Source organism: Vulpes lagopus, chromosome 5, assembly GCF_018345385.1.
Source record: "Vulpes lagopus strain Blue_001 chromosome 5, ASM1834538v1, whole genome shotgun sequence".
NCBI lineage: Eukaryota > Metazoa > Chordata > Mammalia > Carnivora > Canidae > Vulpes > Vulpes lagopus.
In genome coordinates, this window is record NC_054828.1 from 36,066,679 (window position 1) to 36,092,801 (window position 26,123).

The 26,123-nt window shown below is 35.7% G+C and overlaps 1 protein-coding gene across 27 annotated transcripts in view; it reads right to left on the reverse strand.

Annotated features, from left to right (window-relative positions):
• The window catches only part of NRXN1 (neurexin 1), a 1,110,010-nt gene that overhangs the window by 615,475 nt on the left and 468,412 nt on the right, over positions 1-26,123 (reverse strand). For all 27 annotated transcript variants that reach the window (XM_041755312.1, XM_041755311.1, XM_041755321.1 and 24 more), the window contains 2 exons: positions 16,992-17,430; positions 3,395-3,778 (listed from right to left, as the gene is read on the reverse strand). In XM_041755312.1, coding sequence (XP_041611246.1) covers positions 3,395-3,778; positions 16,992-17,430 — 823 coding nt within the window. The remainder of the gene's footprint in view (positions 1-3,394; positions 3,779-16,991; positions 17,431-26,123) is intronic.

Consider the following 26,123-nt stretch of genomic DNA (forward strand, 5'->3'; position numbering starts at 1 on the left):
GTAGGGGGGGGACATCCTTTCAGAAACATAGATGACTGACAGTGGATCATAAACATAGTATGAAATACATTTCAAAGTAGAAAAATAATCAGGATCATTAGCCTGTAACATTATCCAATGAATGTTGAATGAAATAACACAGTAAAGTAATAAAACTTGAGTACATTTTAAATAATTCTCAATGTGAAAATAACTTCTTGATAAACGATAAATGAACACCTAAATGATTCCTCATAATTAGAGTTAATGTTTAATTAGACAAGAAATGGAAAGTGCACATGGCTGGAGTCTAGAGTTGCCAAATAAATGGTAAACAACATTCTGACATTTGAAGGTTATGCTATTTGGCAGCATCCTTTCGCATTAGTAAAAGTATTTTACCACTTAGAACACAAAAGAGCACTTTAAAAGGCTAATTCCCATACAATACTTCCCAGAGGGGGAGAAAAGTTTGAGCTTTGTCTCCTGCATCTCCTTCCCTCTTGTCGTTAAGTTTGATAAATTTGCTTTTCTGTATTATTCCTTCTTGCCGTCTAAAGTGTACACCTGTGCTCAGTTTTGCCGAAAGGCAGTCACATATTGTGCGCAACGATGAAAATCAGACAGGGAGCCAAATTATATTGCTCTGACATCTGTCCCTCCATCTGTTAGAGTTTTAACAAACAAGTATAAAGCAGACCTCTGATTACAACATATACACATAACCAAGAATAATTTCTATATGGCCAAGTCTCCACAAATCCTCAGCTTTATTAAAAATAAAGTGGGAGGGAAAATGCTAAATTTAATTTATATTCAATTGAACATTATTTCTATATTACTCTTCCTTATGGGATCAATACACATCAAATACGGTTTTCCTAGTTGCTGAAGTCAGCAAATATTGTTCTTTCTTATAAATTCCTTAGCTTACTTAATGCAGAATAAAAATTTCCTATAGTAATATGATTGCGATATCATTCCCCATGCTGCATTACCCAAGGGCTTGACCACTCTTTTTAATTACTTTGAATAATAATATTTATAAATTATCAATTATTGCTCAATAATAGTAAGAAAGAGACTATTACTACCTTTATTTATTTATTTTTAATTTTAAAAGTTGTCAATCAACTCTTATGTGATTAACAGCCTAATGTGATCAGAGCTTATCTGGAGACAAACGACAGTCAAAGCTCTTTCTTTTGAATTGGAAACCCCAAGGGTTGAGCAAAACGTTGTGTTGATTGAACTAGGGCATAGCTAGGAACTGGACAGAAGCCAAATTCTGTGGTATTGAGCATGACAAGCATCCCACATCACCGCTGTTCTCAGGAGATACCATAATGTGAGCAAGAAAATTAATTCTGAAAAACAAAGACTTCTAACAATATGCTGGGTAGTCAGGAAACAAAAATCACACAAAAATGACCATTTTTTCCTCAACACACAACCAACCTAGAGACAAAGAAATCTGCAGAAATTTCTAGCCACCTGTCAGATAAAAATGTATGCTGAATCCGAGTGATGAAGCTTGCTATTAAATTCTCATTTGCAAATCTACATATGCTTGCCACTCCTCCTTCTAATTATTGCAAAATATAAATATTCCCTTTCCCTCATTCTGGCTTAGGAAGCTTGACAATTTCTATTTTTACTTCTGCCATATGTAGTAGCAGGATATTGCCACAGGGTGGTACACCGCGCATATTTAACTGAAGGCTTTTGAAATCTGTGTGACAGTTCGGTTATATCCTGTTCTAGCTTCGCGTAAGCAGGAGGTGTCAGAATAATTGGCAGCTCTCTGAGTGACTAAAAGGAAAACAAAAGCTTAAATCATACAGGTTTGCTAATCTCACATTATGACTAACTTGTAATATATTTACAAGCCTTTCTGGTGGTCATTGTTTGGCTCCCTTTGGCAGTTTCTAAAGACCAAACTACAGAAACAAACTGAAGTTAGAAGGGGAAATGAGAAGAGGGAATTCATAGAGAATATACAGCGTACAAGTGAAGCTACACAGAAATAGCTAACCTCTAACAACAATTCATAGGAATTGCAATTTGGTACTAGGAGAAGGAATGAATCTATGTGATTAAAATACTTACCCATCTGTTGTCCTATCTACCTCTGTAGAGCACAGTACAGTGATAGTATTTTGGTAGGTAATATAAGCTCACTATTAGATTATTAAATTATTGCTATAGTTTTTGTATTGATTAATGTTAATAACAGAAGTGATAAGCTGATGAACCTCTTTCTTAAGATAAAGAACCAAAGTCACATTTCAACTTCAGATTCTAAGAAAATTGCTATTTTTGTTCTCTAGAAAGCTTAGACGAATTAAACTATATTAGATTGAAAGGGGGAAAGAACAACACTAAATGTGCATGGTTTAAACAAGACCTGCCTGGTGCTTTCAGGCTAAGTGAGTGTCTAACACAGTGAAGTCATTTGGAGCATGAGAGGTCAATGGAGCAACTCATCGGCAGTTTTCCATGTTGATTCTTTTTTTTTTTTTTTTGTTCCATTGTTGAAAATGAGTGGCAACGGGTATTGTGACTAAAGCATTTATTTGAAATTGTTAGGTCGATGGGAGGACTTTGTTTCTGTGCTGTTCCCCCTTTCCTCTGTGACAAACGGTGGGAGCTACCACTCTTCATTCTTCCTCTAATCCTCATTCTTCTCCTTCTAATGGGACAGGAAAAGAAAAAAGAATGTGGCTTTGCTTCCTACTAGATAAGAAAAGGAGGCAGCTGCTCAGAAATTCAGCAGACACACCAGAACTTAATACCATATAGGTAAATACGTCTTCTGTAATCACTTAGGTCCTAGGCAAAGGTGTCTTTGAAATTAGGGTGTACTTCTGAAAATGTTGGTGTAAATTAGATGATTGGAAGTCACCTTACTTTCTAAATTTCAAACTTGGATAAGTTGAGGGAAGTGAAATGAGCAGGTTAACTGAACTCTCAAGCCACACCGTTAGAGAATTTGCAACTTAACAGCCTCGCTTGTCTCACGTGCTCTTCTTCTGGCCATAGATCTTAGCACTGGATGCTACACATATCCCTAATTCATACCTTCTTTACTTTGTAGTGTCCCGAAATTAAAAACTGGGCAAAAGAGACGGCTGTTGTTGTCAATTATACATCTTAAGACCATAGTCTCGAGGATGCAAAAGACTCAAATATTTATTCCTGCAATATACTTAAAAGTCTACGTCTCCCAGAATCAGCCCCTCTGAAAATCACTTAGGACACATCAGTAGTACATCATGTGTGGCTGCTTGGCTCGCAGGGAGTTTACCTCAGCAGAGGATACATTGTGCTTCCATGGTCAGTTTAAGGTCTAAGGTCAACATTTAATACACTTTTCGTCTCAGGGGAGTCAGCTGCTTGGTTTTTGGAATCCTACCTCTCTCGCAGGACCTGCCAAGGTAGCCTGTTCCGGAACAATCACAGACATATCTGTTCCACCCATCCCTGCACATGCCATTGTTTTTGCAAGGGTTGCTAAGGCACGGTTTTGCTGTTTCCCTTGAGCAGGAGGGCTTCACTCCAGCAGTACTTTGAATTTCAGCCATTTGCCGGATATCCTTGCTCTGGCCGTCAATGAACAAATCTCTAATGCAGCCCACGTAGCCGTAGTTGAGCAGAGCAGTCCACACCTCAGTGGGGAAGACGAGGCCGGCCTTATTTTCTGGCAAGCCCCCCAGGTACAGCTCATCATCCAGGTCCAGAATCTCGCTCTCACCAGGCGCAGTGTAGGGCGTGCGCAGTGTGTTGACAGAAATGGTACCTGTTGCAGAGACAAGAGAACACATGGGTCTTTACCGAGTGCAACATGTTCTAAAAAATCACCCTTTCTCTCTTTCATCTGCCTAAGGGTACACTCCTTGAGAGCAGACACTTCTGATTATTCTTTCTGTTCCTCGTGTGGCTTATCCTTCCCAGAGGGAATGAAAACCAAAGTGTATGGCCAATAAAGAGTGTTTGTCAGCCTTTCACAGTTTAGTAAAGAAAAGAAAAAATATTTTAAAAAAGAAGGAAAGAAAGGTCTCTTTCTTCCTATATATTCTCAGCGTTCTATATCACTCTCCAACAGTTCAGTCAAGAAAGAAAGAAGGAGAATTTGACATTATACACTATCCTTTGGAATAAAGTCAGATTCACATCAGTAAATGCTCATTTTCAAAGCTGATATGCATCTGCAAACTAAAAAAAAAAAAAAAAAAGTTGCATGCCCCCACCTTTAACTGACTTGATTGCTTTTAATGAACACAATAGTTTGACAGAACATGTATGTCAAAGCTTGGCTTCACCACTCTTAGCTCCATCAAACTATTGATAAACCCTATGGTCTTGGTTTACTCATCCATAATAAGGACATAATAATATGACATACCTCTTACAGTTACTCTACGTGTTAAATAAAATGATATTAATAAAGTATCTGGTTTGTAATAAGCACTGCATAAATATTGTATATCATGATTCATCACAAGAACCAAATAAAAAAATTAAATTAGAAATTTAAAATCCCTACTAGTTACTCATCTAAATTGACAAGTTTTCCCTCCCTCACTTCAAATGTAAGAAGAGAATAATTCTATTAATTTACAAATATACAGGAACCTGGATGTAAGCATAAGATGAAGAGGTAGACATTCACATAGGATTAACTGAGAATCACAGAAAAAATTATTTGTGGGATCTATTAAATGAAAAAAGAAATGAAAGACAAAAGACACTTTTTGATTAAATTTTCTGTCATGTACCCCAGATTACTCAAAATTCCACCAATGTTCTATATCCTGAAGGATATCTATAAAAATGAAACTATGTTACCTGAAAAGGACACCACACTATACATGACCAGACTGTCCCAGATTTACTTTTCAGGTCTAGAGCAGAAAGCAGAAGAGGCTAAGTACTAAGAGAGAAAAGTAGGTTAGAAATGCCTGGTGCCATGCTCGCTGCTGACATAGAGCCTCAGGAATTTGGGGGTGCAGACGTAGAAGAGAAGCCAGGAGACAGAAGATGAGGTACGGAGACAAGGACAGAAAGGGAGAGTCTAGTGTGGGGAGAGGATGGGTAGGAAGATGCATTTTGGCTGTTTTGCAGAATACCTAAGATCCATCCCCTGGCGAAAATACAGCCTATGATGAATGTGAAACATGCATCTAACTAAGGATGCAGGGCTGCTGGCCTCTGCACAGTCCCTAGGAGCATTCCAAATCCCAGCAGAAGGGGTCTCAATACAGGCAATGTAATGGGATCTGCCCTTGTGCGAAAGAAGGCCATGGAAACCACGCAGAGACTGCACAGGCAGCCAAGTCATGAAGAGGATATTTGTCTCTCTAGACTTTCACAGAAAGAAATGGAAAAAGCTCCCAGAGGAGAAACACTCAAAGGCATTGCTATTTTGGCCTTCCAAAGAGGGGAGCATAACAGGGATTTCGAAGGGAGGCAGCAAAAAGGCAAAAGGACAAAGAATTCATTTTTACAGTTCACATTTGTGCAAGTGTTTAAGAAGAAAAGTCATTGAGGAACATATAGGTACCATAAAATCCTTCTTAAAAATATGAAAAAATATAATTTGGGGGAAATGAAATATATAATTTTGAGAGAGAAAGGTGTCATTTTTCTTCCTAATAGAATTTCATTACATGCATTTTTAACTGTCCCAAATGCCTTAAGAAGTGAGTTAAAAGATGATCCCTATCTTCTGCAGCAGCTAATAGATGTTAGAAAATGATGAGAAAGAGTATTAATAACAAAAGAAAAGGTGGACATATATATATATGTGTGTGTGTGTGTGTATATATATATATATATATAACTTAATGTGTGTAATGTATATAATGTGTAATGTATATAATGTATGTGTGTATATATATATACATATATTATTATATGTATTTTAAGCAAAAAGTTGTATGGAATGAACCGAGTGATTTCTGTTTTTAAGAGAAAAGGAAGATGAGTGCCACTCCCTGCTTTCTAATTAGTTCAAAAAGGTTTCTCAGAAATGAATATATAATATTGAAAGACCATTAGGAGACACAGAGCTAGGGAACAGTGACAAAGTTTTACAAGGGTTAAAAAATTTGTATTTTTCCCATCTGCCTTGTTACTCGTGGAACAAGCCTGATTCAGCCCAGGAGGAAAAACACTTGGCAAACACGTGGCGTTAGAAGTCTGCACTAGGAGGTGCTTGCAGGTTCTGAGGGGAGGGATTCAGTGGCTGGATCCCACCAGGGCTCTCCCCTCCCCCATAGTTTGCTCAGCCCGGTACACTCTGTAGTTGCCATAGTCACAGGCTTCATTAGGCCAGGCATTTCACACAGTCACCCAACAACAGTCTGACAGTAAGGATGGAATGATTGGCTCTACTCATTTTTATTTATGGTGTGTTGGTGCCTGCTTTTAACAAAATATTGTAAGAAAATTCCAATATATTTTTATGAATGCGTTTGTTGTGGCCAGAGTAAGATATTCACTATCACTTTGTGATTGGACTAGAGTTTTCTGGTCACAACACCTAAATTCGCAGTTTTAATACAGTCTAATGCACACTGACATGCCCCCCCCGCCCCCCCCGCCCCCCGCTCACACACAAGGTGAAACAAAAGTTGAACAGAAAAACATTTAGCTCTATTACTTCTGAAGCACTCTGATATTTTTCATATATAATTTTATTAATACAGATGCGGGATATGACCCACCAAATTGATTTCAAGAATGATTAACAGGTTGTAACCTACAGTTCAGAAACCACAGACTGAGAAGTTACAGTCATATAGGGTAAGGATATTTTCCCCATGGCTCCTCATTGTCCCTTTGAGAGATAATTTCAGGGTTCTTATGGGAAAAAGTAATGGAAGATCAGAGAGAAAGAAAGCAAAAGGAATATAATCCTAACCTTAACTCCAGTACAAGCCAAGAACTATAATTTAACCCTGGATTCAAGGTAAGGAGTTATACTGAGCATATGCATATATCAGATATCATTCATTAAAATATTTTGCAAACAAATATAATGGAATGAGACAATGGCGAATGAAAATCAACTACTATCTCCTCTACATGCTTTGCCAATCCATACGCATTTTTATTTTAGAATACCTTAGTAAAACAGACAGCAAAATAGGGAAAGAGTAGAGCTTAATTTAAGTGGGAATGGAAGCAATTATTTTTATGTTCTGAAGATTCACCAAATAAAAACTGTATTTAAATAATAATTCAATATTATTACTGAGTCAAACTCAGATACTTACATTACATTTATATATCATATTTCTCTTTATATTATATTTAGTCTACACATGTTCAAATGTCCTGAAGTGTACACATTTCTGATAAGCGATTTGAATCCCAAATTCCTTAATGATTTTATTATTGATATGAATCAAAGAACATTTTCACCTAAGCAAAAGGCTCATCACAGAATTACTGAATTCATTTATACCGATTTAACACATATATATAAGCACAGTGAAATTTCAATATGAAGGTTCTTAAGTGCCTATTTCGTTATAATGGAGTTATAAAAGCAGTGGTTACCAAGAAAACATGAAATGAATCCTTAAATCTTATTTTTGATAGTTGGAGACAATTGAGTAGTTGCTACAGCTGTATGTATCAATAGAAAATGAGAATGTTCCAAAGGTTGAGTTAGGACCAGAAGTAAATAAATTTTTAAGAGTAAACAAAAATCTAGGTATATTGTTGGTTCATCCCTCTAATTCCAATAACGATTTATGTATTCTCTTTGGAATAGCTTGATTATTTTATACATTTTACTTTCTTTCACTATAATTAAATTTAATTTAAATGATTTAAATTTGATAAATTAAATATTTGATATAAACATTGCTATATTTGAGCTGTTAAAATCTGTAGATGGTAGTCCTATGTGGAGACTTCTTTGGATCAGTGCTTCATTCTTCACTACTTAAGAATCAAAATAACGTTTCTATGTTATTTAGCTTTTAAAGCAATAAAATTTCAGCTAAGAAACAAATATATTTCTGTGCACATGACTTTTATAATCTTAACATAGAAATCACACTAACATATATTAATGTTTAAACTTGGTTGCTTTCATTGCATATGCAAAGGGTAAAACAAAGGTGACAAATAGACAAAGTAATATTTATTTAAGAATACTCATGAAGCATAACTAATGAATTCATGCTTTATGTAAAAGTATACATTAAAGGCGGAAAGCTGTTGAAAACAGTTCTTAGTTTATAAAAATGGAAATCATCTTTCCCATTTTGCTAGTATTTATAAAGTTAGTTTCCACTGTTTTGTTTTTTTTTTTCCCATCTAATTTTTCTTGGCCTTTTCACTTACAAAAGATTAGTTTTCAGGGTGAGAAGAAGCATAGTGAGGAGAGATTTAAAATAAGATGATTTGGTTTTATTTTTTTTTATTTTTAAAAAAGATTTTATGCATTCATTTGACAGAGAGAGAGAGAGAGAGAGAGAGAGAGAGAGAGGGAGAGAGCGCACAAGCAGAGGGAGCAACAGGCAGAGGGAGAAGCAGGCTCCCATGGAGCAGGGAGCGCAATGTGATGCAGGGCTCCATCCCAGGACCCTGGGATCAAGCCCTGAGCTGAAGGCAGCCACTTAGCCTACTGAGCCACTCAGGAGCCCCAAGATAATTTGGTTTTAATTACTGCAAAAGTTTAAGTGATCAGGAAATGGGAGGTAGAAAACAGTGCGCTCTAATGGGAATGATTTTGCTGGGTCAGAGGAAACCAACTTCCATCCTCTAGATTTTGCAACCTTGCTGGCATGCTGAGCCAAATACTGGATTCATTAGGCCTCAATGTGGCTCTTATGAAAAATAACAGAACTGATTGGGTGTCACTAAGGTTCCTTTTTGAATAAAATTTTCTGAAATTACTACTTACAATAATTTCAGTTATATACAAATTTTATTTTTCTATAATTCTGTTACACCTTTTCTTTGCAGAAGAGAATCAGATTCCATAAACTTAAATACTTACTTGTCAAATTCATAACCTATTTTTTTAGACTTTAATTTATGTATTTAAGAGAGAGAGAAAGTGAGGGGGACAAGGGCAGAGAGAGGAAGAATATCAAGCAGACTCCATGCTGAGCATGGAGCTGGACACAGTGCTTAATCTCATGACCCTGAGATCAGGACCTGAGCTGAAACCAAGAGTTGGATTCTTAACCGACTGTGCCACCCAGATGCACCCAAATTCATATTCTAGCAACAGATTTAAACTCAGCAACAAGGTATAAGTGCTAAAAGTAGAATGAAACTTTAATTATTATTATTTTTTAAAGATTTTATTTTTTATTTATTCATGAGAATCACAGAGAGAGAGAGAGAGAGAGAGAGAGAGAGAGAGGCAGAGACACAGGCAGAGGGAGAAGCAGGCCCCATGCAGGGAGCCCGACGTGGGACTCCATCCTGGATCTCCAGGATCACACCCTGGGCTGAAGGTGGCGCCAAACTGCTGAGCCACCCGGGCTGCCCTGAAACTTTAATTATATACTATGATGCAAAATATGAAATATAGAATTCCAACAAAATAGAAAAAATAAATGAAACAATATTAACAAGGATAGTTTTGGATATGAGTGGATTATGAGTAGATAATTTCTTTCTTTTTAGTTTTCTGTGTTGTTATCTTTTAAAGATTTTATTTATGATTTGAGAGAGAGCACAAGCTGGAGGAGGGACAGAAGGAGAGGAAGAAGCAGATTCCCTGCTGAACAGGGAGCCCCATGCAGGGCTCCACCCCAGAACCCCAGAATCATAAGTTGAGCTGAAAGGAAGATGCTTAACCCACTGAGCCACTCTCACACACCCACTGTGTCTTTTAAAAACTCAATGTCACATGTTGGGTTTATAATAGGGACTGAAATAAAGTTTATTTAAAAACAAAGAAAAATAAAATTTTAATATTCTGTTTTCTACTTCTTCCTATGTGTTTTCTGCTTACTTGGATCCACCCATGAACCAGAGAAGTCAGAAATTAAACCAGCATATTAAGAAATAAATCCTAGAACAAAATTGAAAAGTTTGATAATATCTTCTAAGGGGAAAAGACGAGGGGGAAAGTGGCATATCCTGTACTATGACCAAGTGGAAATTGAAACAGCCTATTAGCAAAATGACCTGTCATTAGCTTTTAAAATTAAAAATGCAATTCTCCCAGCGATTTCAGTTCTCAGAATCTGTCCTATAAGAATTATGATCAACATGCATAAAGATCTAACATGAAAATTTTCTTCATAAATTAGTTTAAAATAGGGAAATTTTCTGAAAGTAAAAAGTTAAATGTTCCTCAATAGAGAAATGACTAAGTAAACAGTGATAGGTTCAATCTCCAAAATACTACAAAATAATGGCATGGAAAAGGTTTCAGCATTTTTTAAGTTAATTGGTGAATAAAAACTCTCTATCATATGTGTAAATATATGGATAGCTATATTAACGCAAAGGAAATATGTGGAAATACATGGTTACCTGTGAAGGAGGGAATGAACTGGTGAGGAATGTATATGGCACGGGAAAACTCTTATGTACTTTCTGAAATGCCTGAATATTTTCACCAATAGCACATATTTATATGTTACACGCATGCCATGTATTTAGCACATGCACATATACAAACACACATCCACACTTATTGCAATATGTATACATGCAAATTTTTAAGATTATCATACACAATGCTGGATAGTTGTAAACATCAATCAAGTGGTTTATTTTATAATTAAAATATTAAAATTAAAATACTATTTTGAAGAACTTATACAGATTTCTACTCAGCACTCCACAATGAGAGTCACTGCTGCTAGGAGTGGTCAGGTAAGTGCCTATTTCCTCAGGGTGCGACTGACACCATAGCCAAGGTCTGCCCTCTAAACTGGTAGGCCCAGCAAGGAAATTTGCATATTGAAAGAACAGGGTCCATCTCTCAGGTTTTCACTGATTTACCAAGCCCATAGGATCGAGGTACAAAATAAGAATGCCAAGTTATTAATTCTCCATGAGATATTAACTATCACAGGATATGGAAATGCTTCCTGTGTAGCTTTGTCAGTAGGAGATGCCAGTTTACAATCCAAATGTTTATTCATTTATGATGGGAAATTTAATTGGTAACAGGAATCTGAATACTCATATCTCCATAACTGGTCAATTATACCCATCTACTATAATCAGAATTACCATGAAGAATTATGTTTATTATATAGTACTGGTAAGGATGTATATTATCTATAAAATATATATGTACATAAGACTGGAAGAAAATGTCCAAAACAAAATATTTTTTTTTAGGGGAAAGAAAATGGATGACTTTTTTTTTTTTCTTTTTAAACATGTTCAAAATCAAGAAATAAATATAAGCATTGGTTTAATAAAATTTAATGTAACAAATTTATGCAAAATTGACTCTTAGTCATTGGGATAGTCAAATCATTAACAAAATATTGATAAAGTGCTTCAGTTTTCCACTGATGTATGGTGGTTTAGAGACATGCATACAAAACAATATTATAAATTTACTTAAAATTATTGCAGTGTTTGCAGTGAGCTAGTAGGTAGAAGCATGGGAGGAATGTTTATAGTCAAAGAGCAAGTTTAAATCAAGACCTAAACAGAGAAATCGTCTAATGGTTGTTCAAGTAGAAATGTTTAAGTGTGGTGATTCATGAATGGTATACACAGAAATCAGTGCTGGTAATAGATAGCTAGAAAGTGCTGTTCACATCAAACAGTGATTACTATAAACCTCTAATTATGTGCTCTGGAGAGAGCCTTGTGCCTTTCCCACTGTAATTTCTAGTTCTTAAACTGGAACTCTATGACTTCAATTCAATCTCAATGGTTTCTTAGCTGTTAAATGTAGGCTTACCCATGAATAACCACTGATACAATCTGCTGTACCCTGCTGTACACAAGCAGAATTTGACAATAATAATGAGTCTCCTCTTTGATTTCAATGTGTAATAATGATGGTTTGCAAAAAAAAAAAATACTGGCAGTTTGCTATAAAAATACTTGAGAGGATACCCTTGACTGAACCAAAGAGCTTAATATAAATTTAAACAATATTCATGCCCTAAGAAAACAGTCATTAACCTCATCCTAATTTTAGTACAATTCATAGGTTTACAAAATACCTGGACACAATTTTGTGTTGAGTTTGGGAGAAAAAAAGAGGTAAAGGGGAACTCTGGAAAGGGAAGAGGAGCTGGTAAGGAAATATTCAGCTCTAAGTCCTGCTTAGTTTGCAGAGTAATAAGCCTCTTCATCATATTTATTAACCCAGAAACAGGGTTTTTTTTCTCTGTTAAGTAGCTATACATAGAAGATATTCACTTTTTGCAGCACTCAAATCATATACTCTGTTCAAGAATCAAAACACCTCCACTTTGTATGGTTCCTCCTTTGCAAGTTTAGCCCAGCATCTGAAAATGCCATTTCTGGCTCAGCTTACCAGGCCCCATGTCACTAGTATCAGCCTAAGCAGGCAATGGAAGAAGCTACACTGTACCAAGAGAGCAGCTGTGTGTCAATAGTAGCAGTCAAAGTGGAAAGAAAGTGTTTCCTTCCCGTGTCACAGAATGGAAGAGGGGATACCTAAACCTGGTACAATTAATTGTGCTGCAAATGAAGTTCTAGAAAACTATTCATCTGAGGGCAATATTTCCTCACCAAGGGCCTCACACACCCACCTTTTAGTGAACAAAGGACTGAAGGGCCAATTGCTGGAAAGATGGGCAGTGTGGATGACTATCTCCCCTGTCATTAGCAGGCTTACTTTGCCTGCATATACCAGTCCCCAGGAATAAGTGACCACCTTCCCTTAATTTTTCTTGTACCTACATGTTTGCTAAATGATAGAGAGATCTAATGAACAAAGATAGCAATCCTGATCTCATAAGAGCTTGTCGTTTTTGTACCAGGCTTACCACAGTTCTCTAACAATTATGTACCTTTCTCACTGCATTTTTGGGGGGGTGGCATCTGGGCTTGGAGGATGGCTTTGTATTCATAAAAAAGGGTAGCACTTGTTATATTGTGTAAACTGCTTTCATAAAGTAATGTAAATTCCTTAAAAACTTGCATTACAACTAAAAGAGTGCTATTACTCTTCAAATGTAAAGATGATACCACTGTTTTTAATTATTAGAGGGTGGGTCAGAACTTAGCTATTCACGTATTTTTTTCCTTTATTTTTCTTTGTACCAAATATTTGTTAAACAACTGCTATTGCACAAGAAAGTATCAGAACCTGAGGTATAAACATAAATAAGACATCCTCTTTCACACATAGGTTTCCTTTATAAATTGTTTAGGGAATGTTAAAAATTCAGTCTGTCCACCAAATATGGTTTAACCCTACCTCTGACCAAGGTAACCAATAGTTACTGGCATCAAATTAATGGCCGTGGCTCTATGCCTACTAACTTTAGTATGGTCAATAGCAGAAAGAATAATTCTCAGCCCTAAGTTCCCTCTACTTTAATAGCAGAGAAAATGGCTCATTAAATATTTTTAAATATTCAGCTGAAGAGTATCCCAGGCAACCTTCATCATCCATGAGTCACAAAGCAGCCCACACTGACCTCTTGTCATAGAAGTATCATTTTCCCACGTTATATTAAGGCTAATTTTCATATAGCCTCTGAATATCACTGGTGTGAAAAACGGATTAAATGAATTATTTCTTAAAATTCTATGTTTCTTAGTTTTAACCGAGCCATAAATCTTACTATTTCACCAACCTAACTCAGAAATATCCTTTAAGTAAAATAAAAGCTAGGAGAGTTATTCATTCAATTTTTAAAAGGCTGCTTAAACCAAACCAATGCAGTGTGCAAATATAGAACTTAATTAAAATACTATATATAAAATATTAACAGCTAGAGTTATTAACATTACATTAAATTCCCTTGAGCTAGGCCAACATAAAATGAGCTCTCTTTTCTTTCAATTTAGTAAAGGGCAAAACTTGGTGTAGTGAATGAGCTTTCGGTTTTATACTGTTTGTCTCAATTCACTAATCTAAAGTTGTAATCACATAGAAGCATTTTACCAGCTGCATATCACCAAGCATACTAACAATCTTTCCTTTGTATTCCCACAAAAATCTCATGTCTTATTTTCTTTCTTAATGTATAGAATACTGTCTTAAGGCATCTCTCTCATCTTCCTATCCAGCATTGAACTTTCTAAATTAACACAGACATTCTCTGCTTTTGACCTTTTCCAATGAGGGTACAAATAGAACAGTTAATAAACTACTGGCAATTTGGAAGAATTTAAGAACTTAAACAGAAAAAAAAAGTGGATTTTATTCGGCCTAAGGATTCAGGCATTTATCCAATTCTTATTGTAATAGGTCGTCCAAGGAACTTGGGAAACTAATTAGACCATATCACACTTAAGACTAGAATAAATTACCATTATCAAATGAATAATGGCTTGTTTTGTTTTCCTTCCTACATTCTTTTGCATTTATTAAAATTTTGTCACTGACCATGTATTTCTTCATATAGTTAGAAAATACCTCATTTCTTGGTGAATGAAATACAACTGATCTGAGGTATGGTAATTTTTTGTGTCTCTGAACTTCCAAAAGATGTCCAATTAATCTAATCAGTCATGTTTTATATTATTATGAAGTTTTGGGCACCTGGGTGGCTCAGCTGGTTAAGCATCTGACTCTTGATTTTGACTCCAGTCATGATCTTATGGTTGTGAAATTGAGTCCCACATCGCGCTCAGTGAGGAGTCTGCTTGAGATTCTTCCTCTCTTCCCCTCGTTTGGCTTACACTTACTTTCTCTATGTCTCTCAATAAATTGATAAACAAATAAAAATAAATTATTATGAAGACTAACATGTACAAATACATACTCGAGAGTAATTTAAACATTTTATCCTAGATGTATATTAAATCAAATGGTATCACCAGAAGTTAATATTTTAAAGCACAAGATTAGACCACGCTCCATTCCTCTTTTTAAGACTTCTCTTTGAAAGTTCTTAAGTAGCCAATCAACTGCTTCCTCTGGTAGAAACAGGCCAGAGGAAGTGAAAGGGCGGTACTCTATTGCTGTATTTCTGTATTCCCCTCAATGTACACTTCTCAGCTTAAATCAGAAAAAAAAAAATAGAGGAATCTATTTTCTGATGGAATCAGTATAATGCATCAGGGAAATAAATTGTTGTCTACCCTCAATCATCTAAGATACTGGAGAGAACTGGTTAAAAAAAAAAGCCTAGATAGTACAGATAGGTAACTAATCTTCCCTGTGGAAAATTTCAGGGAAATGAAGAATGGAGGGAGACCAAGTTTCCAGAGAGGGATGAATCAGAAATAGTCTCTGAGATATCTGAGAATCAGAGCAATGGGTTCTGACCTTACTTCAACTTTCCACCCTTAACATTGGCTCCCTCCCAATTCCCATTCATTCCATTTCTTTATTTTATTGGGCTAAAAAAGAGAAATTAATTGCAGGATGTCTATTACAATCTTTTTTATTGATAAGCAGGAAAACAAGACATGACTAAGAGTGAGATAGGACACAGTTCTGCTAAAGGGAAGCTGGAAGTACACAAGTGACAAGGGAATCCATGAAAGGAGCACTCACCCCAGAACTGCAGCATAGCATTCCGAAAGTAGGATGGTGATCACAGATTACTGGATCTGAAAGAAGCACTAAATGTTCTCTGGTCTGTGGTTCCCACATTTGGCTGATCATCAGCTGGAGAGCTTTGCAAAAATATAGAATCCTAGATCCCATCACTATTGACACCCCTTCACCAGGTCTGGGAGCCCGTCAATACTGGGTCCTTCCCAATATGTTTCACAAAGGAAGAAATTCAGACCCGCAAAAAAAAAAAAATGCCTTGGCCAAGCTTATACTACCATTTAGTGTAAAACCCAGAGTGGGTGTGTGGCATATAAGTAAACAAGGAAGTACAGTGAAGGAAGGGAGGAGTGTGGTTAGGTCTCAACTCAGTTGTCTTCTATTATAAGAAGCTAATTTGATTTGTAAGTGAGAGGAACAATAAGAGCATGGGAGCACAAAGTGAAGAAAGTAAAAGAAATAATATAATATGTAATTGAATACATAAAATAAATTGCTTCTCTCTTTCCTTCTCTTTCTTCTCTCTGTCTCTCTTACTTTCTGGGTTTCCAAAAAATGCTATTTATTCTGCCTGGATGATCCTTGCCCCCACAAACCTAATGCCAGTCAATTCCCTAAGTCCCCTAATCCATTCTCAAATTTCAAAGTAAGTAAATGTTATTTCTCCAGGCCTTCCCTACAATGCCTTTTCCTTTCTCCAATTACACATGTGCACTCACACACACACACACACACACACACACACACACACAGTCCTCTCCAGGAAGCCAAAGGAAAGAATTCCTATTGGCTAAATTCCAAACATGTTTCATTAGAAAGGAAAGCTATTTGTATTTGGAAGTCAACAGATTTTTGTCAATGTTCTTGAAATCCTTGAAATCTTAATCCTTTTGAATTGATAAAAGTGTTTTAACACCACAGATCTATCTTGGATAAAAATTAAACTAAGGATTTTCTATGTGGATTGTTGGATTTTTCATATTTTGTATTTGCCACTTCAGGTACCTCCAATCATCCAATGATATAAGCAATAATTGGGAATACAAGAACCCTGCGTTTTGTCACCTGCAAATTCAAGATAAAATTTCTTGCAAGATTTGGCACTTGATTATCCAATAAATGTTCATTTAAGAAGTGATTCCAGCAGCCACTTGAGGATTTGGGGTTTGATGCCCAACTATAGTGATTAACTAGCCTCTTCTGATTTGTATATGATGTGAAACAAATAACAATTTCTTTTACCCTAAAGACTGAAATGCAGGAAATCTTTAATATGTCTTGGTTTTAATTTCCTTGGTGAGGGGTGTAAGGAGTGGTCCAGTAGGTAAACAGCATAGAAAAAATGAAAAATTACCTGACCGTCCATCTCTCTGGAAGTCCACATGATACCATTCTCCATCATTCACCTTCTTCTGTAGGGCTTTGATTTTTATTGTACCTGATCCCATGTCCAGGAGGAGGTAGAGATGGCCATCTAGCATCTCAATAGCAAAGAAGTCAACCTTTATCATCTGAGGGTTCTTGGCATCTTTTTGGTGTCTTGGCTTGCCATGGCTAAATAAAATGAGGCCATTTGGCTCTGTTGTGCGAAAATCAAATGATATGGAGCCTGTTTTCTTTGCATTCCATTTAGGCAAAGAGATGAAAGACTCTGGGGTTTCAAAGGTGATTGGGTCCAACGTTGCAACATTCTCACATTTAAATGCCACCACTCCATGAATCTTCATCTTAGGGTCTCCTTGCTTGGCAAGTCGAGATAATTCCAGCCTTACATCATTATTTTTATAAACAACCTGTGGGCAGAGGATAAAAGTGAGAAACCAGGCTCATATTTTAATATTTAGAACTTGTCTTCAGTTCACATAACTTGCAACACATGTTTGCAACACATGTATCATGATGTTTGGTGTATTTTTATATATAAGACCACTTTTTCAGCCAAATAAAATTCAAGTATTAACTCATTAAACAGTAACCATTCCAATCTAATTCCAATCAAATAATGTGTGTACATACACAAACTGGTTGTAGTTGACTCAAATGATTTGAGTGAATTTGCATACAGTTTTCATTATTTCAAGCATGCATTGACTCAAACGTATAAAAGCCATTTGCTTTTGGGTTTGGTTATTATACTTTGTTTATTAAATATAAAAGTTTTTCAGTTTTCCCACTACTAAAGTATTTGAAATTAGATATTTTGCATCACTGTTCCCCTAAAAATAGGACCCCATTTATGATATATAGAGCCACTATGTGTATAAACTCTGTAAGATAATCACAACAAATTGAGGTAGAAAACATCCTGAAATATCTAAGAAAAATCACAAAATAGAACTAACATGCAGAAGCTCCCTTTTCCCTTATGGCCTACATTAACAACTGCTTGAATAATGTTGGGTAACATTAGAACAGTGTTGATTCTAAATCTATTCAACCTGTATTACTTGTGTTCCATTTTACTTTAAAGTATATAAACATGGAACAAAGTTTGTCTTGTATTCTAATTTCCCAAGGCATTTCATCCGACTTGGCTAGGTGGTTCTGACTGCTTGTTGATAGTCCTATGGCTTTCTGGACTCTAAACGGCACATTGAACACATCCACTGGCAGGGCTCACAGTATCATGCATCTGCTATCACATCATCTTAATAAAGTTGAAGCCATTCTGACATAAAGATAAAGAGAGATCCATACCCTGCCTTTATAAAATGCATACCATGCATAATTACATTTCCAAAATACATATGTCATACTGATTTAAGAATAAATTAGCTCTCTGTCCAGATAACTATCTAAATTATTTTAAGAAGCCATTCAAAAATTCATAGCGGCCAACACTGACAGGTTCTAAATTCATTTAAATTTCTATAATAGAAAATTTTAACAAATGTTGAAGGAAAGGGAAAAGATCACCATAACAATGTGTGGAAATTATATGGCATAGAGATAGATAACGAAAAAAAGAAACACCTAGTCTCTTTTATGTTTTTATTTCTTTGGGATTTATTATATAAGCCCATGAAGCAGAGAAGTGAAGTTCAACATTTTGAACTACTCTTAAAAAAAAGAAAAAAACAATATCCTCAAGGAAATATCGATTTTATGAACAGATCCAAATGAGAGTGCAACAATATCATCACTAATTGTTAAGATGGTAGAGTATATAGATATTTTTGAAAGTTGAAACTATTAAACAAATTACAACTTTCAACCTAAATAAAAAAGATATATGAATAACTGTAAATGATTGAGAATCATATTAACTGGTCAATACAGCAGTTATTTCCTCCAAACCTATGGCAAAACGTAACCGAGCCAACAGTTAGTGCAGTTAGTGAATTTCATGATATGACTTATTAAAGGATATTTTATTTTTCAGAGTGATTAAGAATGTAGGTTGTGGTATCAAACACTCTTGAGTTCAAATTCCAGCACTATCATTACCTAACTGCATGATCTCTTCAAGCCTTATTTCTTCTCCCTTCTAGGGAGATAACACTTTACAGGACGGTTGTAATTATTAAAGAAAAAAAAATGTAAGTGAGAGAATCTACATAAAGGCAATTAATCCAATGCCAGGTACATTGTGAGATTTTCAAGAAGTATCAAATATATCAAACTGCATGAATAATAAATATCATCTCTTCATCATCATCTAGTAGACATGGAAATAACAAATTAATTCATTTTAAGGAAATGCTTAAAATTTAACACCCCCATGTAATTGGTATTTTATACCTGATTTGTGCCAACCAAAGAAGTCACATCTTTCCACTGCTACTCCGGGTGTTTCAGTTTACTTTTATCTTGAAGGAGGATTATTATAAAGAATACCACATCCATTATTCTTTGAGCAAATGTGTATAATGGTTTAATAAGCATATACTGACAACAAGAGAAAAGAAAAAGAACTTAAGCAATAACCAAAGGGAATTAGATTAATTCTTAAGTCTAGTATCTTGAAGAGAGGAAGAGCTATTAAGCCTAGGGTAAGTTGATTTAGGATTGTTTTTCTTTGGGGATCTTGAGAAGTGGAGAAAATGGTTTCCATGGATGAGTTTCCAAGTTTTATGACTTCCCACTATGATTTTCAAGATACCCAAGCCTATATATTGTTTCAATTTCCTTGGAGATTTATATTTTATTATTTGGACATTCCCTTCACAAAGACATCGATCAGGAATGAGTACAACATTTTCCGACCCAATTGATGTAGATGATCATGTTGACCTATGCTAACACGTTGCCGTGAAATAGAACCACTACAATAGAGTCAGGTGTTTCTGAGATGAGTAAGTAGTATAAGGCTTGTTATATTCCCTGAGGAGTCCAATATCAGCTACAAAAAGTTGACGGATTTGGGGTTAGGGCAATTCTAGCTAAGGATTTCAGTGAGTGATTTAAAATCTCATGAGTGAATTGGATGCCCTGGGGAAAAGGAGACTCAAGAAGATGGAGAAGAAAATTAGGGATTCCCTTGATCAGGTAATTTAGGGCTAGCCACGCACATACACTCTCCCTTCACACACAGCCCCGCAAACCAATCAATCAATCAATCTCCACCAGAATCTATGCTTTGTGCAGACACGATTCTTGCTTACTGTAGTCAAGCATCAAGGTCAGAGTCTGGCACAAAGCAGACACTCAATGAATATCTGCTGAGAATTGAATAAAATTCTTTATTCACTTCTTTTTTTATCTAGTCCCAGGTTATAGGCTATTATTAACAATATTTACAAATGTAGCTAAGTAAAGCAGAGTGTGGTACTGCAGACTAATCTCATGAGCTAGCTACTATATTTAGTCTATTTCTTTAGAAAAATGTAGAAACTTCTGTGCATGTTCAGTTATAAACGGCAAGCTGGCCTGTGTATTAGAAAACTTTACCTTCAAATTCATATTGTGGGGTTTAAATTACTTCTAGAATGAAAAAAACACCTGAGTTAAAATTCTCCAGAGGTAGAATCATTTTCCTAGAAGAACTACCTTGAGGAGAAGCACGATATATTTTTTTTTCCTTCTCATTTTGTATTCTTTGAAAGGTAACTCCAGAAGACAGAAAAGCAATTTTGGAGAGGCAGGCTGATAGCTCTCACAACTACACCACTACTTCATCTGACCCAGATTTCATAATCACTCTACTTTTCAAGTTAGACTTACTCTTAAAGCGACCTGAATATAGTTCAATTACAATAATATGTAGACAGCAAGCACGCCAACTCTTCTAAAAATTCACATGTAAGCTATTTTTTTGCTTCTTTCTCAGCTAATATGATTCTCAATCAATTACAGTTATTCATATACCCTTTTTATTTAGGTTGAAAGTTGTAATTTGTTTAATAGTTTCAACTTTCAAAATCTCTATATACTCTACCATCTTAACAATTAGTGATGATATCATTGCACTCTCGTTTGGATCTGTTCATAAAATCAATATTTCTTTGAGGATATAGTTTTTTCCTTTTTTTAGAGTAATTCACAATGTTGAATTTCACTTCTCTGCTTATATAATAAATAAATAATAAATCCCAAAGAAATAAAAACATAAAAGAGACTAGGTGGCTTTTTTTGTTATCTATCTATATGCCATATAATTTCCACACATTGTTATGATGATCTTTCCCTTTCCTTCAACATTTGTTAAAATCTTTTAAAAGTCCCTCAAACTTAAATATGCAAGCACAGGAACAATATGACTGTAGTTTTGTATTCCCAGGCTTGAAATTTGAGGTAGACAATCACTGAGTGTTTTATTTGATCTTCTTATTAGTCCTAAAAAGCAGGGGAAATAAATAGGTTAAAAAGAAAAGTTTGAGAGTCTAGGTATAGACATGGCTTAATCACAAAGCTATTATCTAAGTCAACTTGCCTAACCTCTGTCTCAGGTTCTTAAATTCTAGAATATGTATATAAAGGAAAAGGATGTCATACCTATAAATCCTGAGCTTTCTCTCCCTTAAATCTTTTGTCTCCCAAAAGATCTTTTGGACAATATTTTGTCTCCCAAATCTATGTGATTTGGGACAATGGTGAAAGACATTCTATTGTTCCTTCTCTTTGTCTGGCTTGTTCCAGTTGTGGTTTGATGTCAGGATATTGCTCTCTATTCTGAGATACGTTGAAGCACTAATCCGTTAGGTAAAGAGAACGTTCACAAGATCTTTAGGCACATAGACATACATCAAGGATTATATCTTTCTAAGGTTTGTACAGATGGTATTAAAGAACTGATGGCTGATAGATAGAGCCCTTTCCACAGGAAGTGGGAGTGTGTGAAATAAGCACATCAGTAGGAAAGCATTTGCTACTCAAATAATGACTATTTTGTTGTTATAAATAAATGTTTCAGCTTAGACATTTTCATGAAGCTCTTGAATTAATTAGCATGCATTGATCAAAGCTTTTCATACCTCAGCTGTGAGCATCTGCAGGGTGATGAAAAGGACACCAAACTTAAAGGCAAGGAGTGATGCCGGGATCTAGACTCGGTTGTGACCTGAGAACATGAATGACTTATTCTAATCTGAGTCTTGGTTCTCTTCTATTCTTGGGAGTAATAAAAAGTAAGTGCTAGGTATGAATCCAGTTTTCACAATTTCAAAGAGAAATGCAGCTCCCTCCCTTGCAATCCTGTGACTTTGTCCAAGTCCTTCTACCTCACAGGGGCTCAGTTTTTTCTGTAAGGTGGAGTAATAACATCTACTACATGAGGGTTATTGTAAAAAAAAATAAAATAAAAAAGATATTTCAATGAAAGTGCTAACAATAGGGTCTGGCACAGAGTAAGGGTCCAGGTGAATATCAGCTGCTCTTGTTAGTGTTGTTATCATAAATAATAACATTATTGTTCTGAGAGGAACTGAATGCAGCTGTAACAAAGGCAACAGTTAGCATGGCACATAGTAGAAGACTGTTCAATGTTTTAAAGTAATTAACAGGGCTGCAACCAGCAGGATCAGAGAGATCACAGCAGCCTGGGGCTTCTTTCAGTGTCTTGACATTCATATTGCAGGTTGAAGACTTTCTAGATAGCTGAGGTTTCTTAACCACGGCACATAGGAAGCTAGTGAGCCTGGGGCTTTTACTTTCACTCATGAGAGAACTTCCGTGGCATCTGACATCAACAAAAACCACCACTACCACCACCACAAGAATCAGCTAAGATTTATTGAGTGTTTATTTTCTGTCAGACCCTGTTATAAGAAATTTATATGTTTTATGTATTTGCTCCTGACAAGTGTCCTAGAAAATAGAAAACATTATCCTATTTTATTAGTAAATATGTGACAGCACAGAGCTCAGTGAATGTCTTCTATCGTGACCATGTCAAATACTGTGAATAGCTAATGATATTATAACTTCAAAATCTGTGTTTGTCTCAGCAGGAGATTTCACTTACAGGTTTTTTTTCTTTTTTCTTTTTTAAGATTTTATTTATTTATTCATGAGAGACACACAGAGAGAGGCAGAGACACAGGCGGAGGGAGAAGCAGGCTCCATGCAGGGAGCCCGACGTGGGACTCGATCCCGCGTCTCCAGGATCACGCCCTGGGCCGAAGGCAGGCACTAAACCGCTGGGCCACCGGGGCTGCCCCACTTAGAGTTTTCATTTAGAATTTCATTTGTACTTTTTGATAGCAGTTGCTAAATAAGAGATTCACAATTAAACAGTTTACCACCATGCAAAAGGATGGCCTTGCTATGAGTTACATGGATTATTACAAAAACAGTATCTTTCCTTCTCTTTGTCTTTCTTAAAATATTTCTAAATGTGGACACCTGGGTGGCCTTTGGCTCAGGTCATGATCCCAGGGTCCTGGGATCAAGTCCCACACCAGACTCCCTGCAAGGAGCCTGCTTCTCCCTCTGCTTCTGTCTCTGTCTCTCTCTTTATGTGTATGTCTCATGAATAAATAAAAAAATAAATATAAATCTTAAAATAAATAAATAAAATATTTCTAAATGAATCAAATAGCACAACTGAGCAAGAGAGTGTTTTTGTGTGCCTGTTGATTAAAATGTCTCTTCAAATCCAGTTTAAGTAATGGGGCTTATTCTTGTTTCTAGAACTCTAATGTAGTTTTTCAATAGGTATGCCTTTTGGATATATATAATATTAGGATATGCATAATAAAATACTAGAATTAAGATATTAGAATAAACTAGTTTAATTTCTCATTAATACTTGTTATTAATACTTGTTATTGGTGTATTTATCTGAAATGTGTAAACTATATGTGAATACACACACACATAGCTTATACATTACCTAATATAAATGTGTTTATATATAATATGTCAAGCCTGCTAAAATTGACATTGAGAAAAGATACACATGTATATTAGAATACATACTATATCTCTAGATGGATAAGTAGATAACACATATGTATATATACCACATACACACCAAAATACAAGCATACATATACTAAAAGCATTTAATAATTTCAGAAATTAAAAAGTTCTTGGCTAAAACACAAGATGGTCTAACTCAGTTGGAATAAAAAATGTCTTGGCCTACAAACAAATATCAGCACTTATAAGGTTGGCTCACACCAAAGGAAGGGCTGCAGCTGGAAAAAAAATACATATATATATAATTTTAAAAAGTAGAAAATTAAACAGAGTTTCTTTACTGTTCCTGCTACCATGAAAGGACAATTTTAAGAGCACAATAGAAACAAAAGTAGCCACTTAAAAAAAAAATGTGGCACTCATCATTGTCCTATCTTCCACTCAAGGTCAAGTTGCCAGAGCTGTGCACTTTCTTATACTGAGAGCCGAGCACAAATGTGAGGTGAAAAAAAAAAGTTGTTGAACTTAACTGACTAAATGACTAACAGGATTTTAGCTTCCTAAGCACATCACACACCACTGACGTTTTCATCTATAATCTGAATATGTCTACTTGAGGCAAGTGTGCATCCAGTTGCAGGGATTCACATGCTGCGTGTGAGTCAGAGAAGGGGTGGCAGGTAGGAAATGCACAAGCCCTGGTCAGAGTAGCCCAATGCCACCTTAAAAACAATACCCAGAATTCAGAAAATTTGATTTGAAAGAGAGTTATATAAGGAATTTTGTAAGATAAAAATGTTTTGTTTCATTTTGTTTGGGGGGGCAGCAGAGTCGGTGAGTTTTTCCCCCATAATCTAATTCTATTCAGAGATTATGTGTAGATAAAATTTTCATATAAATTGCAACTTTCCCCACACCTAAATGAAGAAACTAACTAGGGAATGTAAAAACAGACTACATCAACATCACTTCTCTGTAAAGGCATGTGACTTATTAATTTCAAACCAAAAATTAGCTGAAATTTGGAAAGGACAAAAAATGATAATATTTTATTTAAGCCATGCACAGAGGGAAATCTTTTTGCTTAATTCCAATTAAACATGATCAACTACATCTTATTCATGAAAAGAAGGAAAATCAAAAGAAGACACCCTCTTGCTTTGCCCTTCCTTCATTCCATCAGTGAAGTGCCTAAAGTTATTTAGACAACCTTGATGCCATCTGTACAAGTCGGCCGTGGGAGCAAAAAGGCTGTGCTGTCCCAGGATTAACAACTCAATTTAATGAAGCTTTCAGTGGCATCTGGGTGTGTGGCAACTTGAGTTCCACTAAATAGGAATGTCTATTTCTCTCAAATTAAATATTCAGTAATTCAGCAATGCCCGTGGGCGAAAAAAATAGAAAAGTGAACCACTATTTCAGTTACATAAGAGTTGATGGGTCAATTTTTGAAAAGTAAAAGCAAAAACTAGGTCACTCTTCCTTATTTTCAGATGAGGAAACTGAGGCACAGAGCAGTTCAGGGACTTTCTCAGTTGGCATCAAGCTCTGATCATGAACAAGTATCAAGGAATTCAGTGTTCAGTGTTTTTTTTTTTTTTTTTGACTGTTCAGAAACAGATGGAACAATGAACTGTCTCTAGCACAGGCGTGCAATAGGAGACGCCCTAGAGCAATTACAAATGAAGAGCAGCCGTCTTTTCAGCAACATGCAGAAAGGGAACCATAACTGATTTAAAGGCAATTCTATCTTTAAAACTGTGATAGCTTCACAATAAGCTGACACTCAAATATAAAAATAAAAGTCCCGAAGGGAAAAAATCTTGCAGTTATTTCCCCCACTAATGGCATTTACAAAGACACAGAAAAAGTTAACTAGAAACAATAAACCTGCAATGTTTACTGCTATTTTGCAACTAAGTGATGAAGATATTTTCAGCATCAGTCTTTCATGATCTTGCAGAATGTGACACGCCATAAATTAGGGTTTAAAGCTTCTATTCCAAGCTGGCAGATGCTGCTAATAAGGACAATGCATGTCTGCTTTATCCCAAAACTTTTTAAATCCTCTACTAGTCTCAATGAGGGACAAGAGGCCGCTTTATTTTTTTTTTATAAGGGAGCCTATATTATCATGAAACAAGAATGAATCTTTGAATTGATCATAACAAAATAGTGGCAGCAA